Below are 19,254 nucleotides of genomic sequence, written 5' to 3' on the forward strand. Positions count from 1 at the left end.
TATATCTTACTAGGTTTTTTCCTGTTATTGCTTATGTAGTAGTCTCTCAAAAGGTGAATGAGTAAAAGTTGTTCATAGGGAGAAAATTCTATCGGTTCTTTATATTTCTAACTTAATGGTTGAAGGATGGCTTTGTAGGGAAGTTTTTACCTGTACCTTTCACTTCCTGTTTTCCTTCACTGACTTCCTTTTCCTTTCTTCCTTTATCCCTCTACTTCTTGTTGTTGTCTTACAGTAATGCTCTGAAATAGGCAATCTTTTTGCTTCCTTTTTACAACTAAAATAACAGATACTCTTAGAGTTAGGTATCCTTAAGGCATACATACTTTGGAGGATTAGTCATGTTTTTTCATCATGCAAAAAATAGGGAAAAGATAAGTGATATCTATTACAAAATACTAAATAAGAACAAAAAATGTTTCACATTAAACAAATGAGCTTGAAATATCAGATATTGATAAATGCATCATAAAATTTGGAAAGGGCACATTGAAGCAAATAAACAATGGTGACCAGAATAAACTTAAGTGGATGTGATCAGGAAAGGCCTCTTTTTCATGATAGCTAAGCAAACCTGAGAAACCAACCATGGTCTGGCAAGTGACTTGTTGGATAAAAAAGCACTTGGTACTCTACCCTAGCAACCTGAGTTCTATCCTCAGAACCCAAGTAAAAAGAAAACCAGCTCCACAAATTTATCCTCTGACCTCCATAAGCATGCTGTGGCATGCACATGCACACACATAAATAATAAGCAAAAATAAATAAATAAATGTTGTGCCATGCATGGCCTGCCAGCAATACATTGTAGAAAAGGGAGAATATACAAATTCAAAATTAGGAATGAGTTTTGAATATTTGGAAGATATAATGATTTCAGTAAGCTAAAATTCATGAAAGGAAGGAGAATGATAGAATTATAGTAAGAAGTAGCATACAGAGTAGTGGTGTGCTTAGCTATGACATGAAGGATCCATCTAAGTTCACTGAAAGCCAAGTAGAAGGCTTGTAACTAGACAGAGTGCTCAGAATCTTAAAAATATATATATTACTGAGCCAGGCATGGTGGCACATACCTTTAATCTAAGTACTCAGGAGTCAGAAACAGAAGGATCTCTGCAAGTTCAAAGCCAACTTAGTCTACATAGAGAATTCTAAGATAACTAGGCTATATAGAAAGACCCTCTCAAAAAACCAACCCCCTCAAATATAAATATATATATTTTTGAAAGAATGTGCTATATAGATAAGGTGAACAGAATGGAAGTAGAAAACTAGTTAGGCTATTCATAAATTTAAGAGAGCATTAAAGAATTTTGTTGAAGTGATAGTTAATGTTAATTATTTTTAAAAATATACTTTATTTTTAAAATTAGAAAATACATCATTTGGTATAATATCTCCTTTTTGCTTTGAGTTTTAAAGGATAATTTTGCTGGAAATAGAATTATTGCTTAACACTTTTATTGCTATGAGTGTTATTTTGTAGCCTTCCAGTCTTTACTATTTATGATGTGAAGTTAGCAGTTAGTCCATAATTGTTTTCCTGAATGTGATGAACTCTTTTCCTCTTAATTGCTATCAAAATTTCTCTGTATTCATTCTGTCTCTTGTTAACTTGCCCACAAGTGCTGGCTTTCAGCTGTTTGACTGTTATGTATGTGACTATTACTTTGTATCATCCAACTGGGGCTTTGTAGAATTCATCTTTAGTAGATTAGTTAATTTTGGGAAGTTTTCAGGCATTGTCTCTTCAAATACTTTTCTTAGATTTTTTTCACCCCTCTTTTAAAATTTTGAAGATACATAATATTGAAATCACTGATGTTATTCCAGTCTCAATAACTGTTCTTTTTTTCTCTGATTGTCTTTCTCTCTACTCTGGTTTCTCTATTAAAATTTCCAAACCTAGGACTCAGGAGCTGAAGCAGGAAGATTGTAAGTTCAAGGCCAACCTAGACTATTAAAAATGCTATTTATTGATTAATTAATTTCTGTTATCTGATTTGTATTCAATTTTTTCTTGTTTATGTTACTAGAAAGGGTCTTGGGGGATCTTTCATAATGCAATGTTCAGTCCTTCATGTCTCAAAGAATTGAGCAAAACACAGAGAAGCAGTAATGTATGCCACAAAGTTAGTGAGAATGAAGGCCAAGCACATGCCAAAGAGTAGAATGGGCTCAGAAAGCACATGCTCAGGAGCTCCTGTTTTTGCAGGGCTTTTAGTTACAAAGGGGAAAGGAGGGATTCCCTGAAGGGGTTAGATCCTTCTTTGACTAACATAGATGATTAGCATCTCTTGATTATGTAATATCATGTTTTCCACGCATGATCTACAATCTTTTCTTTTAATAGTCGTCTGCTTGAGATGTAGTCCATATGCATGAGCTTTTTTAAGTGGTTTGTGGTGTCCCAGAGGTCCCATTGGGAAAATCATATCTTTAGAGTAATCTCCCCCTGGGTATTATTTCCTAGCTGTTGTCAGATTCTTTTTCCTATTTGTTAGAGAGAGGGTTTGTACAATATAAGGAACTGTCTAGGGCTATCCAGGGGGCAGTTACTTGATCCTAGAGTTAGCCTTCTTATAAATCATAGTCGTGTGCATCTGACCCTCCCTCCTGCTTCATTTAGACGAAGGCAGCCAAATTTTGGTAGCTTTACTATCAGTCCAGATGAAATGGGATCATGGTAGCAGCTTCAAGCAAAAATAATAGGGTCTCTGATTGTTTTTGATGAAAGTCTGGGTGTTTTTAATAACGTACTTCTTTGTGTATTGTTTTCCTTTAATCATTTGTCACGTGCACACTACTGCTCTTTTTGACTATTTTGTGTCGTTTTGTAAATGTTTTAAAGACAAATTACAAACATCTTTTTTGTTTGGTTTGTATTTGATTCTGGTTTTGTTCGGTTTGGTTTGGTTATTTGAGACAGAATTTCTCTGCAGCTCTAGCTGTCTTGGAGCTCTCTCTGTAAAGCATGCTGGCCTTGAACTCAGAGATGCAGATCTCTGTCTCTGCCTCCCAAGTGTTGGAATTAAAGGCCAGTGCCACCACCACATAGCCTTTCCTATCTCAACCTCCCCATAGTAATTTAATATATTTCCTTGTAAAATGTGTACACTTTAGTCTTTTCATTTTTGTCTTGGAATCATTTTGATTTTGAATTTGTTTTGGCTTCAGGTGATTTTTAACACTTGAATGGGTATCTTTCCCAGCACCATTCATTGAGAATCCTCTAGCTTATTAAAAATCATAATGTACAGGTCTTTTTCTGGACTGTCTTCCTCTCCCCATTAGTGTCTTGTCTATCACTTTATATGAAATCTGGAAAATAGTTCTATAAACAACTCATTGTTTATGTCATTTCCTTTCAAGGTTTAGAATTACTTGCCAATTTCTTTTTTTTTTTTTTAAAGATTTATTTATTATATTTGAGTACACTGTAGCTGTCTTCTGACACACCAGAAGAGGGCATTGGATCTCATTACAGATGGCTGTGAGCCACCATGTGGTTGCTGGGATTTGAACTCAGGGCCTCTGGAAGAGCAACGGCTGAGCCATCTTTCCAGACCACCCTGATGCCTTCTATTCTCAGAACTTGCTTTTTTTTTTTTTTAAGATTTATTCATTCATTATATATAAGTACACTGTAGCTGTCTTCAGACACACGAGAAGAGGGCATCGGATCACTTCACAGATGGTTGTGAGCCACCATGTGGCCTCCGGGAACTGAACTCAGGACCTCTGGAAGAGCAGTCGGGTGCTCCCAACCGCTGAGCCACCTCTCCAGCCCTACTTGGCCAATTTCTATTTTTGGAAAAAAATTATTGCTATTTTTTTATTGGGACTGCAGTGACTATGACAGTCTTCCTCGATGAGATTGGGTTTTCACTATTATGGTTGATTCTTCCAAAATTTCTGTCAATATACCTTTGTAGTTTTCTCTGTAAATTTCATAAATTTTCTTAAAACTATTCCTAAATATTAAATTTTAATATTAATATTAAAATGTTTAGATGCTGTTGTGTGTGGTAATTAAATTTTTTTGTTATCCAGTGCTTTATTGCCCATATTTATAGTGACCTTTTGGCCTGAAGATTCACTGTTTACCAACTAAACATAGTGATTATATTTTTATTTTATGTATATAAATGTTTGTCTACATATATGTAAAGGCACGGTGTATATATGGTGCCTGCAAAGCCCAGGAGAAGATGTTGGATACCCTGGAACTGGAGTTACAGGGTTTGTAAGCCAACATGTGAATGACGGGAACCAAATCTGGGTCCTCTGCAAATGCAGCCAGTGCTCTTAACTATCCAACCCCGTAAATACAGTAATTTTATATAGAGGCCTAACACTCTCTGCTTTAATTATATCATTAATGAATAATACTTTAATCCATTTCAATTTATACCTAATATATGTCTTTATTTCATCAAAGATTCTTGCATTGATTTTTCTATCTCAAAAAGGAAGAGTTCACCAGGAAAAAAATTGGTCTCTGTTGTACTCTGAGCCCATCTCCTTCCTACATGTCAGCAGTTGTGCCTGAGTTCTCTTCCAAAAATGATAAGTGCTCTCAAGTCTTCTCACACCAAGCTTTACATCCTCAGCAAAGATATTTTTCTTAACCGTACTTTATTTGTACTGTAATGTCTGATACTGGAGTTTGTATCAGATTCTTTCTGGTCAGAGTTCTTCAGAGAGTCATTCTTTATAGGGTTGGGAAACCATAGTTATCTATGAGAACAGTAAGTGAGAAGAAAGCCTGTCTTTGTCTTAGTACTGTACTACCTTCTATCATTGCTCCTGCCTAGCCATCACAGTAACCAGTCAAAGGAAGCAAAACATAACAAAATTGAATGTAACAAAGAGTAATGATATCTTGTGGGAATCTCTGCTGTGAGTCAGCCATTGTACAAAGCATTTGCCCTTTTGCTTTGTGGCAAGATCGCTGTTTTAAATTATTCTTCCTGGGCTGAAGAGGTAGCTTAGCAGTTAAGAGCAGTGACTACCATTCCAGAGGTCCTGAGTTCAAGTCCTAGCAACCACATGGTGGTTACAGCCATCTATAATGGGATATGATGCCCTCTTCTCATGTGTGTGAAGACAGCTGCAGTGTACTCATATATATAAAATAAAAATTTTTTTTAAAAAAATTCTTTTTCCCAATTTTTTGTTTATACCAATGTATCTTCATCATGTGTATAATTTTGTTTATTGTCTAGTTTTGTGTGACTAAAATATAAATAGTGCCTAGGATATGCTAAATACTCAATTCTGGATGCATGGATGATTTCACTTAATTTTGAAACTTTTTTTTTTTTTTTTTTTGGAGCTGGGGACTGAACCCAGGGCCTTGCGCTTGCTAGGCAAGTGCTCTACCACTGAGCTAAATCCCCAACCCCTAATTTTGAAACTTTCATGTGTGTTTCATGATTACTATTTTAAATGGAAAGAGAATTAACTTATTGTCTTTAACTTATAAATTGTTAGATGGACGAAAAGTGATCTGGAACGCTAGAATATAAGAACATGCTTTCTGAGAACCAGACTGATATTAGAATGAGGCCTTCTACAAAAGAGTACATACTCCTAGCAATAAGTTTAAGTAGCTCACCATAGTGTTTTCTGTTCTTGCCAGTGTATGTCATTAAAGAGATACATGTAACATATGGCTCATTTGAAAAAGTGCCTTTTCTCCTCTGTTGGTGGAATCATTCTGTAGTGAATTTTAAATGCTAACCAAGGCCAGCATACTCAGACTTGACTAAACCTAAAACTACATTTTAGAGTATCTAAATAAAAATAATATGGCTTTAAAATGCTTGTGGTTGGAAGATAAGGTTTATTTTGTGATAGAACCTTGGGGTAACTTAGTAAAAACTTTCTAATTATCTGTGATGTTTTATTTAAAATTTCATGTTGCTTTTTTCTTCCCTAAAATTTTCTTTTTTTTTTTTAAATGTTAATTTTTTTTTATTCATATAAGTACACTGTAGCTGTCTTCAGACACACCAGAAGAGGGCATCAGATCCCATTACAGATGGTTGTGAGCCACCATGTGGTTGCTGGAAATTGAACTCAGGACCTCTGGAAGAGCAGTCAGTGCTCGTAACCGCTGAGCCATCTCTCCAGCCCCTAAAATTTTCTTTTAATTTATTAACTTACCTAATTTTTAAAGAATTAAGCAGATAAATAAATAAAATTAATGAAAAACCCAAAATATATTTGAGACTATATTCATAAATGTGAGCTTTCCTTAAATATGGGGAATGTCCTTGGCATTCCGTTTAATTTTTTCTTTCTTACTAAAATCTATTCACTGTTAGATACAGAACTTTCACAGTGTTATACTCAGATCCACTTAGAATCACATTAGAGTCCTGTCTTGGATATGACTTTGGTAGCATTTACATTGCAGCACCTAAGGATTCCAGGCACTACAGTTTCTCAGTTTGAAAGGAGTCTCTTGCTTTTGTTTTGTTTTCATTTTTACATAGGGCTAGAGTCCATGATAACAGCAAAAAATCAGGTGAAAGCTCACATCTTCCTCCACAACTGTGAGGCAGAGAAAGAGAGAAGGCACACTGGGAATAGCATGAGTCTTTGAAATCTCAAAGCCTGTTCATGGTGACATCATTTGTCTAACAAGCCCACACCTTCTAGTCCTTTCTAAACAATTCAACCAACTAGAGACCAACTATTGAAGTATATGATTCCCTGGGGGCCGTTCTCATGCAAACAACTACACTAGGGTTTTTGTGAAGATTCCTCATTGCACTTGATTCACTTTTCCTTCCCTGACCCCTGATAACTCAAATCTTCCACATGTACTTAGATCACATTACTTATAGCAGAGTGGAGAAATTAAACCATTTTCATTTTATACCTAGGTCAGTTAGTAGGTTTATTATAGAAGGCCAAATTTTTACAATGATCAAATATAATGTAAAGTGTTTGCTCTCCTAGTTGCTTGATGTTTTCTAGGACAGAGGGTAGAAAGCAATTTCCTTACATTATTTATGTAGGTACTCTACAAAAGGAATCATAATCCTCTGTAATTCCCCATGATTTTCATAGAAAGTTAGGAAACTGAAATTTTAGAATTCTAAGCAACAAGCCTGGAAAGTAAGGGTCCTCATACCTTTCCCTCTGTCTTACTTAATCTTTTTTTTTTTTTTTTTTTTTTTTTTTTTTGAGCTGGGGACCAACCCAGGGCCTTTATGCGCTTGTTAGGCAAGCGCCTACCACTGAGCTAAATCCCCAACCCTGTCTTACTTAATCTTGAAGAACAAAGTGCTAGGATTTGAGATAATGAATAAAGAGACTGCAGTATTTGACTACCTGGAAACATCAGAAGACTGGTATCCCAAGTCTCCACAAACAAATGAATAGCTAGTTACAACTAAGAGAAAAATCTTATGAACACATGTAGCCACTGGAGGATTATTAGTATACTATGTCTATGATAAAGAGCTCTTATTTTAAATGTGTACTGAACATGAAAAGTTCTTTGAACACTGCTTCCCTGGATATGATCTCTGAGAAACAAGAACAGCATCACTTGGGAGCTTGTTAAAAATCCAGATTCTCAGGGTTGGGGATTTAACTCAGTGGTAGAGCGCTTGCTAGGCCCTGGGTTCGGTCCCCAGCTCGGAAAAAAAAAAGAAAAAAAAATCCAGATTCTCTGGCCCCCATTTCAGATCTTCTACCTCAGAAAAGCTTCAAGCTGTTGTATTAAAGCTGTGTAGCCATATTTATCACTTTAAAATTCTACATGAAATAGAAACACTAATAACACTATAAGATTATTTAAAATGTAAGTTTAATCAAAATACGGAAAAATTCTGACATTGCTGCTGGGAGTATAAGTTGGTATAACAGTTTAGGTGAAGAAATTTAAAACTGATAAGGTTGAAAATATACAACCTTGATAACTATTTCTGCTTTTAGACATGTTACAAAAACTCACAATGGACACAATTATTATCTAGCATTATGTACTTTTTCCTTTATCTCACTAGCATATGCTGATTGCTATAATCCAGTAGCTTTTCTTATGACCTGTTCTTAAGTAGATATGACATTTTGTTGCTGCTTGCCCCCTCTGTTGCTTTCTCTCATCCTCCTCCCTTTATGCCTTTTTCCTTTCAATGTACCTAATTGTCCTGCTTTTATTTTTATGTCCCCCGAAATGCCTATCTGAAAGAAAATATGCAGTATTTTCTAAGACAGGTATTTTGTTTCCATCTATTTTCTTAAAAAGTAATTTTCATTATAACTGAATAAAATGCTATATATCAGTATCACATTTAGGCTGGTCTCACAACATTAGTATTTCAAACATATACAAATAATTTTATTGTACATGCTTTTAAAGGAATGTCAAAGAGAATAAAAACAAATGTGACATAGTAATGCATGCCTACCTTCTCTCTCTCTCTCTCTCTCTCTCTCTCTCTCTTTCTCTACTTTATTTGTGATATTTTATAATTTTAGATTTTTAAAAACAAAATTGGATGCTAAACTATACTAGAAAGGTTCCCATCTGGCTTCATATTATTTTCTAGGATTCTACCTCACAAAAGAATTTCTTAGAACAAAACAGATAAAAACTTCATCTTGGTTGATGGGAGAGTATAACCTGATACTAGAAAGCATTATTAAATGAGTCCATAAATACAAACTAATTACTCATAGGCTGAGCATGTTTTTGAGTGACTACTAGGACCCAAAGCAGAGGAACAATTTTGGATCGGAGTTTTTGACTTTGGGATGGCAACCCCATCCCTCTTGAAGTTTCAAAGTAAGTTAACTCATCTCTAAGTATGAATGGATGAAAGCTTTTGTGGTTATAGGCAGGAACCCTTTTCCTCTTTTCATAGTTTTTTCTTTAGTTATTGCCCAGTCTATTCAACTAGATAATACTGGAGGCTCACCCTAAACTTGAAAACATTTTCATAGCTTTGCTTTAAGAACATCTTTTTTTTTTTTTCTTTTTTCTTTTTTTTCGGAGCTGGGGACCGAACCCAGGGCCTTGCGCTTGCTAGGCAAGCGCTCTACCACTGAGCTAAATCCCCAACCCCTAAGAACATCTTTTTAAAAGTGAAAACTTGGGCTGGAGAGATGGCTCAGCGGTTAAGAGCACCCGACTACTCTTCCAGAGGTCCTGAGTTCAATTCCCAGCAACCACATGGTGGCTCACAACCATCTGTAAAGAGATCCAATGCCCTCTTCTGGTGTGTCTGAAGACAGCTCAGTGTACTTATATGTAATAAATAAATAAATCTTTAAAAAAAAAAAGTGAAAACTTAAGTCTAGGGATAAAGGGATGTTGGTGTGGGTTTTTAAAATGAGATCTTTTAAAGTTTGATTGAGGTCTTCAAATATGAAGATACATCTGCCCAACTTTGTCCAACTCTGTTACAAACTATCATTGGTTACTTTTTGTAAGAGTTTTATTTTCTGTATCTGATGCTCCCCATTAAGCAGTTACTGCATTCCCCTTCTCACAGCCTCTGGTGGGGGAGGCGTCAATAATTTGCCTAAGTCTCTTATGAATGTTTTCTTTCACTTAGAACAGTGGTTCTCAACCTTTGGTTCTCAGCCCCCACGGGGGTCACATATCAGGTTACAGTTCACATTACAGTTCACATCAGTAGCAACATTACAGTTATCAAGTAGCAATGAAAATAATTTTATGGTTGGGGGGACACTGCAACATGAGGAACTGTACTAAAGATTTAGAGTATTAGTAAGGTTGAGAACACTGACTTAGAATAAAGTTATTAAGGCAGAGGCAAGCTGATCTCTGATTCAAGGCTAGCCAGGGATACTTAGTAAGATCCTATCTCAGAAACACCCACAGTTCTTAAGTGTTTACAGTCAATTTTTTCTCTACTGCCTTCAAAATGGACCACTATTATCCTTTACTTCATAAATCCAGCCAGATGTGGTTTTTAACAACTAGTGCATCTCAAAATGGAATTAAAACATTTTATTCTTCACATTTAAATTTTCACAAGTATATTAATATGTTTAACATGTTTGCCACATGATACTCTGGCCTTGATAATCTAGTATAAGAGTCTTTACTTAAATCAACTATCAATGTTTTGGAAGCCAACTTTTGTCAGTGAATGACACAAATATCTAAAACCAGAAAACTGGTGAATTCAGACTGGAGTGGGTCATTTTGTTTCCATTTTCCTCATAAGACTTTGATCTGGCCAGTTTTTAGTGTTATTCTGTAGTTTTTCCTTTTTTGTGCTAAACGCCAATTACAAGTAAACAGATAACAGCATTTACAAGTTTTTATTGGTTAAAATAGGAAAGAAAGTCCCTTTTTTGGTACTTTATCTTAATTTAAAATATATTTTGCAATGCTTCTCTATTCTGAAGTTTCTCTATTTTTCTCATACTGGAAAATTTTAAAAATTTATGTAGAACCCCAAGTTTCACAATCAATATGAGATATATCTCTTTTTAAGAATTATTTATTGTATATGAATATACTGTAACTGTCTTCAGACACACCAGAAGAGGGCATCAGATCTCATTACACATAGGTCCGAGCCACCATGTGATTGCTGGGAATTGAACTCAAGACTCAAGACTGAAAGAGCAGTCTTAACTGCTGAACCATCTCTCCAGCCTCTGAGATAAATCTTTTCTTAATGATCAGAGATTGTGATTTTTAGCAGTAGTTCTCAGGCTTTGTCCATAATATTGTGTATGTTTTATTATTACAATGCAGCCTCACTAGGTTCAGTATGATAGTTACTTTGGGGGTTGAGAGAACTATAGTATTTAATGAAAATATAAGGAGCCAAATTTAATAAACTAAAGAAGGGAGAGGTTGGAAGCAGGAAAGCCAGTTACATAAGTATTGTCATAAGTCCGTGGGGGCAAAAAAAATTGTGGTGTTCATCAGTATTGTGATGTATTCAGGTATTGGTGTAATGTACAATACACAGTATAGCCAAATGATTCTCTTCAAAATTTTGTGAAACACAGCAAAACCCGAAACATATGTGCTGATGTGCTGAGTAAATAAACCTTTTCTGTTGGTGGATGTGAAAGGAAGAGCTAAAAATCATAGACTACTGTAACAGTGAAAATGAAGACACTGAAAGACTGTGGGACAGAATGTTTGTGCTCTGTCTAGAGGATTAATGTGGAGTGCACTGTGAAGAGTAGAGTTAAGCAGACTCCAGAAGCACATGTTGTGGGAACTAAGAAAAGGCAGCAGTCATCAATAAAGGATTAAGAATAGAATGCCTACTTCGTTTTGTTTTGTTTGTTGTTTTTCTTTAAGAGATATAACTCACTAAGTATTAAAACAATACTTTGGAAAATACTCATAGCCAAGGGATTTTTGAAATGTGCATAGGAGCTATATGCAAACAGTTGATAGATTAAATCACCTTGTAAATTAAATCTAAGATTAAATTTTTGGGTAAATGTTGATAATAAGAACAAAGAGATGGCTCAATTGGTAAGAGTGTTTGCTGCACAAAAATAAAGATCTGCATCAGGGACTCCAGCACACACATAAAAAGCTAGGGCATGGACTAGCACCTCTAACCCCAGTGTGATTGAGGATAGTATGGAGAGATGGGATTATCTCTGAGGCTGGCTGACCATCAGTTAACTGCCAAATCCAGGTTAAGTGAGAGACCATTTCTCAAGGAAATAAAGCAGAAGGCAATAAAGGAAAATCAGCATCCTCTTCTGGCCTCTACATACACATACACATGTGTACAATTGTATATAACACATAAACAAAATGAATAGGCAATTCAAAATTGTGGGATTATTTCTGCTTCTAAAATTGAATCTGTGTTTAAACCATGCTTTATTAAGAATAAATTCTCGACCAGGCATGGTATTACAAACCTGTAATCCCAGCTCCCAGGAAGCTGAGGCTGGTGAATCTCTGTGAGTTGGAGAGCAGCCTGATCTACATAGAGAGTTTCAGGACAGCCAAAGCTGCATAACAGGGTGACTCTGTCTTAAAAAGATGTCCTACGCCATCGCCGCCATCAAAGAAATATCGTCATAAAGACCAGTAACCAGTTCACTTTACATTACAAAGAAGTTTTGCTTGAATTAAGTTACCTTGAATGTCTTTATTGTAAAAAGGGGTTATGAAATGGGTGAAACCCATATAAAGGAAGGCAGGAATATTTATGCAACAGTAATAGTAGAGAATCTTATAACCCAGTTTATCTAAATAGAAGCCCTTGTTGAAAGTCAAACTATAATTTCACCTGCATATTTCAGAAGGGTTTGTTGGTTTTATTTCAGATGTTTTAGCCTCCATTAGCATTAGTCACATTTTAGGTATTTGAAAATTAGAAAAAGATCAATAACATTTAGGGGAAATATTAATAAACTTAGTTGGGAGGAAATATTTTTAACTTTATTTTTAATCTTTCTTTTTAACCCTTTGTAACCAGCAAGAAGTTGAGAAGTTTACAGACCTAGAGAAACTCTACCTCTACCTTCAACTGCCTTCTGGTCTCAGCAGTGCAGAGAAAAGGTAGACCTATCCTTGTCTTTGTAATGCTACCTTGTTTGTAGGACCCTACCAAGCTGTATGCATTATGATTGATTGTTATTTTAGTATTCCTAAGGTTGTCATAACACAGATTTCCAAAACAACAGATCATTTGTGTCTTTCATAATACTTAGTTAATTAAATATTCACCTGCAATTTTGACTAATTCATCTGCTAAATACCATGAAATGTTAAGTTGGGTTTGGTCACACAGGACAGTGGGAGAATAATGCCATATTAAAATGTGACAAAAGGGGGTTGGGGATTTAGCTCAGTGGTAGAGCGCTTGCCTAGCAAGCTCAAGGCCCTGGGTTCAGTCCCAGCTCCAAAAAAAAAAAAAAAAAAAAAAAAAAAAAAAAAACAGAATAACCAGGTAAGTATTCTGAAGAATCGAGTATAGGGTTGTTTTTAGTGAAGTGATAAGTAAGCACGTAATAGGATGTCGGATGGAAGAGAGAGCACAGTGTTGGCCATAGTACCTCACTTTAAGGACTTGGAGTATTGCCTTTAGCTTCGTCACTAAAAATGCTTAAGTGGAGAGAATGTGGAGAAAAACAGTTCTTCAGTTTCTGTTCTTAAGATTTTCATTACCTTTTGCATATTTCTGAGGATTCATTTCACTCACATTATTTTCAACATAATCATTTAAAATTGTACATGAGAAATAATAAAATAAAAATTCTATGCTTTTACCTGTTCTTACCGCATATCAACTATAATAACTATTTTAACTATATCTTGTTCTAAAAATGTGCTCAGTATTTTGGAATTGGGTTATTCTAGGAGGCTGAGATTAGTGTCATAATCAGAGACTATTTTGTCGTATAGGGTCTGCAGTGCCCATTTCATGATATCAGCTTATAAGAGTACTGCCAGGTAATAAGATTAGTACTCTAGTGGACATAGTAGTTCATGCAGAGATCCTAGTTGTGAAAAGGGTTGTGTTGGGAGGGTGACCCTCTTCAGATCTCTTGTCCGTCCTAGGGATGGAGTGCTTTAGTGTGACTTCAGGACAGGTGCTTCTACAGGCACGCTCTTTGAGTGTGCAGAGTAAATTGAATATAAAGAATTTACCACACTGTTCTAAACATTTAACAGTTAAGGAAATAGGTAAATGAACAGGCAAGTGAGTTTAGGAAATATTCATACAAAAGTAATGGCCAGAACTAAAAACCTAGTCTGTAATGTTTTCACCATGCTTTAGAGTCCAGACCAGCAGTTTGGCCTAACAGGCCACTAATTTCAGTCTGAAACTGATAGGGAAAACTGGCTCACAGTCTCAAATGGACACTTTTTATATAGATTACTGAGTATCCACTGTATGTCCTGAGTTCAGTTTGATCTGTTAATATGTTTTTAACATAACATTTAGGCCTTACTTAAAAATTATGAATGGAACTGTTCTCCGGTTTAGCTAAAATTTGTCTGTTTTATGATTAGTGATCAGAATGCCATGTCATCTAGCCGGGCACAGCAAATGCATGCCTTTTCCTGGATTCGAAATACCTTAGAGGAGCATCCTGAGACTTCACTCCCCAAACAAGAAGTCTATGATGAATACAAGTAAGTGTGAAATGTCTTACACTGTGATATATTAAAGCAGATAAGTACATAAATGATAACAGTGATTTATTTTGTCTATTCTTATGATCTATCTGGCTGTTACTTGGGTATTGCATTTAGAAATTTCCAAGATTACTGACAGTTCTAAGCTTCTGTGATAGACTGTAATATAGAACAGGATTTTTTTTTTTTTTATCTTTATTAACTTGGGTATTTCCTTCCCCCCACCCCCTCAGCTGAGGACCGAACCCAGGACCTTGAGCTTGCTAGGCAAGTGCTCTACCACTGAGCTAAATCCCCAACCCCAATTTGAGTATTTCTTATTTACATTTCGATTGTTATTCCTTCCTGGTTTCAGGCCAACATCCCTTGCCCCTCCCCCTCCCCTTCTATATGGGTGTTCCCCTCCCCATCCTCCCCCCCTTACCACCCTCCCCCCAACAATCCTATTCACTGGGGGGTCAGTCTTGGCAGGACCAAGGGCTTCCCCTTCCACTGGTGCTCTTACTAGGCTATTCATTGCTACCTTTGAGGTTGGAGCCCAGGGTCAGTCCATGTATAATCTTTGCGTAGTGGCTTAGTCCCTGGTAGAAAAGGATTATTAAATGAGGGGTTTGTCCAGGGTTCTGACAATAAAGAATGATGGTATAGGGATACTGAATTAAAAGATTCTTACAGAATTTTAAAATGCCAAGAATAATGGAAGGGAGTAGAGGAACAGTGGATGGCAATGAAAATAATCAGTGCATAAGAAAAGACTAAAACGGGTTGGGGATTTAGCTCAGTGGTAGAGCGCTTGCCTAGGAAGCGCAAGGCACTGGGTTCGATCCCCAGCTCCGGGGTGGGGGAAAAAAAAAAAAAAAGACTAAAACATGTTTTTTTTGTACTTGAATTTTTAAGCCACTTTTCATGAATCTAAAACCATTTAATTCAATTCCAAACAGAGAATATTGTAAAGTACTTATTCTGGGAGTAAAGAGATTAGTGACATTACAAAAACTCCACACAAATAACTTTGATTATGCAAATTATTCATTTAATATGGGAAATAAAAAGTGTATATGTTATAGGTCTTCAAAAACAGAGTATAGACAGTCATTGCTTATTATGTTTATAATTTATTTGAAAGGAAAAATTCATTCTGGTAGAATAAATAAAGCCAAAATGTTATGGTTATTAAAATATCAAACTAAGAAAAATTAGTGTGTGTTGTAATTATAGAATTTGGAAGAAAATTATCAAATAAGTGTTAATTAGTTTAAAGCAATATAGAGAAGCTGTACTTACTGAGAAAATTGATGATATCTGGAAAGAAAACTTTCTAGCTTACTCATAAGTCTTAACGACTCATGAAAGAAAACATAGTGGGGCTATAATAAAAAAGCAGAATACCTACTTGAAATGAGCTGAACTAGGAACTTTAATGTTTTAAGAAAAGTTGAAACTGAAAGTTGTTCATTCTTACAGTCTAAAATTCTTTGATGAGTATACACTGTATACTGGACCCTGAATATCTGATGAGACTGACACTGGTTTCGTCCTCACCCAAGATCTATATATACATGGTGGTTGGGTACAATGAGAGTATGTGTCTGTGATCCCACAGTGTTCCAGATAGATTCCAAGTATAAAGTAATTAGCTTTATATTTGGGCTACATGTAAAGCAAGAAAAGAAGGGGGAGAAAATATGTATATTTATGGTAAACATAGATTTAGTACAAACAGTAAAATACAAATTAAAATACAAAAGACCTACTTAGGTGCTGGAGAGATGGCTCAGCAGTTAAGAGCACTGACTGCTCTTCCAGAGGTCCTGAGTTCAAATCCCAGCAACCACATGGTGGCTCACAACCATCTGTAATGAAATCTGATGCCATCTGAACGATCTTACAACTTATTCTGACCTCTGTGGGCTCTGTACACACACTCAGGGAAAACACTCATACACATAAAATAAAAATAAATCATTTTTAAAATAAAGAAATTGAAACTTCATATTGTTAAAGAAGTCTAGTAACATTTCCAATCTTGTACAGTTAATTTTCAGCTTAGTTGAGTACTGTGAAGCATGTCATTGGGATTTTGATGGGGATTACATTAAATCTGTGTATCATTTTTAGTAATATAGCTTTTCACAATATTCTGCCAAACCACGAGCATGAGAGTTGTTTCCATCTTGTTACATCTTCACATTCTTTATTCAGTATCTTAGTTTTCCTTTTTTTTTTTCCCGGAGCTGGGGACTGAACCCAGGGCCTTGTGCTTGCTAGGCAAGCGCCCTACTACTGAGCTATATCCCCAACCCCCAGTATCTTAGTTTTCGTGTGGAGGTCTTTCATGTCCTTGGTTAGATTTATTCCTAAGAATCCTGTTGAATATGGGGGTGTGTTAGATTATTGTAAATAGGATATCTTTCCTAGTTTTTATTTATCATGTTCACTACCAGTATATAGAAAAGCAACTAATTTTGTGAGTTGCTTTTATATCTTAATTCTTGGATGAAAGTATTTATTGGATTCAGGATTTTTCTGGCAGAATGTTTGGAGTCTACATTTTAAATACAAAATCGTGACATCTTCACATAGGAATAATTCTCTCCTGTTTGTCTCCTGTTTGTTACTTGTCTTATTGCTCTAGCCAAAATATTAAGACTTAGTTAGGGGTTGAGTTTTTTTCTTTGCGTAGAATTTCATGCATTGTGTCCATATCCATCCCTCCCTTCCATACTCTCCTACTCACGTTCCCTTCCCACATTTCCCTCTCAAATTCATTTCTCTTCTGAATCCAGTTAGTTGGTATAAGGTTGACTGGTGGGACATACAACCAATTGAGAGGTTCATCCCTAAAGAGGACTTACTTTCTCTTCAGCAGCTATCTGCTACCTACAGCTCCTCATCTAGAGGAGGGGCCTTGTGAACTCGCCCCACATCTGTGCTAGAAGGTTGGCTAGTATGATCTTGTACAAGCAATCATAGCGTAGAAAGCTCATGGCACCATCCCTGTCATGACCAGAAAGACTGTCAAAGCAGCCTTCCCAGTCTTCAGGTTCTTAGAGTTTCTCCACCCATTCTGTGATGATTTCTGAGCTTTGAATGTAGGGTGGCAGTATCCTATTTGGGAATGGGTACTCCATAGTCACTTTCTCTCTGCACTTTGACCAGTTAAGATTTTCTGTAATAACCTCTGTCTGCTACAAAAGAAAATTCCTTGATGAGGGGTGAGAGCTGTACTAATCTATGGCTATAAGTATTTAGAAAGCAGATGTCAGTTTAGCAAATTGGTTGTATAGATTCTCCTCTAGGCTCTGTGGCCTCCAGTCACAGATTCTTGGCTGAGTTTAAATAGCAAGTATGAGTTTCTGCCTATTGAGCTGGCCGTAAATCTGATGAGATTATTCAAGATACCAGTGTGACGTTGTAGTTTGTAGGATTTACATCCAGATAGAACTGTTGAGAACTTTACTTCATCATCCTCCCTAACACCTTTTTTCAACATCATAAAAGCTAGTTGTCAGGAAGGAGGCTTCTAGATCATTGCCATCTTGATTTCAAAACCTATGACCAAAGTATATCTTTGGCTAGAGGATCTTACCTTCAAAAGAACTGTTTTGAATAGAGTTGACAGAACTGACACTCTTGATTTGTTCCTGATTTTAGGGGAAAAATATTTCGAGTTTTTCACTCATAAAATGTTTTCTCTTGGTGTGTTAGTCTTTATTATGTTGAAGTAGTTTGCTTCTATTCCTAGCTTCTTTGGGATTTTATCTGGAAGTTACAAAAGTTGTTTAGCATGATCAAAAGCCTTTTATGGATCTACTGAACTCTCGTGCCATTTCTGTCCTTATATCAATTCACATGCTGTATTATATTTATTCATTTGTATTTGTTGAACCAAATTCGCATCTTTGGAATGAAACTGGACATCAATTGTCATAGAAGCTTAACATGATTTTGTACTTTGTTTGACCAGAAACAAAACGTGAGATCATTCTGTAACAGAATATAAATTACTATCTTTAATAGCTGTCATTAATGGCTGCTTTTTATCATGTAAATTATGTTTGGATATCAGTTTACATTCTCTAGGTGGTTTTAACCCCTAGAATATACAATGGTGTTGAGTGAACCCTTAACACATGTCACTATCTCCGAAGCAGCTAAAGACTTGTGTACTTGTAACTTGGGTACATGTTGCCTAACGAGAAGAAATAGAATTCCTTGTTTGTGTCTTTTTACTTCCTATATTATTTTTTTCTTTTTTTTTTTTTTTTTTTTTTTTTTTTTTGGAGCTGGGGACCGAACCCAGGGCCTTAAAGCACTGCTAGGCAAGCGCTCTATCTGCTTGTACTTTTATTCTTAGTCAGTTTTGGTTTTATCTGGTTTTTTTTTGTTAGTTCATATTGAATATTTTCTTCTTATGTCTGATGATTGTCTGATGATCTTTCTATTGTCTATACTTATTTTGTGGAAAAAGTGTTTCATATAGCCCAGGCTGACCTGATTGAACTCACTATGCAGCTGAGGCTGTTCATGAACTCTTTTTTGTTTTTTTGTTTTTTTGGTGTTTTTTTTTTTTTTTTTTTTTTCTTTTTTTTGGAGCTGGGGACCGATGTTCATGAACTCTTGACCTTGACCTTCCTATCTCTACCCCACCTCCATCTCTTTCTGCCTCCAGCAGCTTTCTGTTTAATATTTAAATGTAGCAAGCAAAAACGAGCAAACTGTGGATGGTCTGTGCCTGTCCAGAACTTGTACTCCAGTGGTCAAACACACACTTTGTTCTGGAATTACACACACTAACTATAAGAAACAGTTTTGAATTGTGAAAAATTAGCTAGTCTGTTAATCTTGGTTGTTGTTTTTTAGTAAGTAGCTCTTTTGTTTATTTTGTTTCATTTCTTATTAGTTTTTTAGTTTATGCAAAGTAATGCTTCATCATGGAATCTTCATGCAAACATGTCATTCTACTGTGCTCTCACTTGTTCCTCTCCTCTATTGCCTTACTAACTATACCTCACCTTTTCTCCACCAGTTAGTCCCCACCCTTTGTATTCTATTAGCTTGCTTCCTTTTCACCTCCTATAAAAATCGTGTTTCTCCTTTTCTGGTCTCGTGACCTACAG

At 35.9% G+C, this 19,254-nt stretch overlaps 1 protein-coding gene across 4 annotated transcripts in view; it reads left to right on the top strand.

The window, feature by feature from the left end:
• The window catches only part of Rfx7 (regulatory factor X7), an 80,573-nt gene that overhangs the window by 37,285 nt on the left and 24,034 nt on the right, over nucleotides 1-19,254 (top strand). For 3 of the 4 annotated variants that reach the window (XM_032910805.1, XM_032910806.1, XM_032910807.1), the window contains 2 exons: nucleotides 12,468-12,550; nucleotides 14,009-14,131. In XM_032910805.1, coding sequence (XP_032766696.1) covers nucleotides 12,468-12,550; nucleotides 14,009-14,131 — 206 coding nt within the window. Of the gene's footprint in view, nucleotides 1-1,912; nucleotides 1,939-12,467; nucleotides 12,551-14,008; nucleotides 14,132-19,254 lie in introns of all 4 variants that reach the window. The other variant, XM_032910808.1, reaches the window with a different exon arrangement.

This window comes from Rattus rattus, chromosome 8 (genome assembly GCF_011064425.1).
Source record: "Rattus rattus isolate New Zealand chromosome 8, Rrattus_CSIRO_v1, whole genome shotgun sequence".
Taxonomy (NCBI): domain Eukaryota; kingdom Metazoa; phylum Chordata; class Mammalia; order Rodentia; family Muridae; genus Rattus; species Rattus rattus.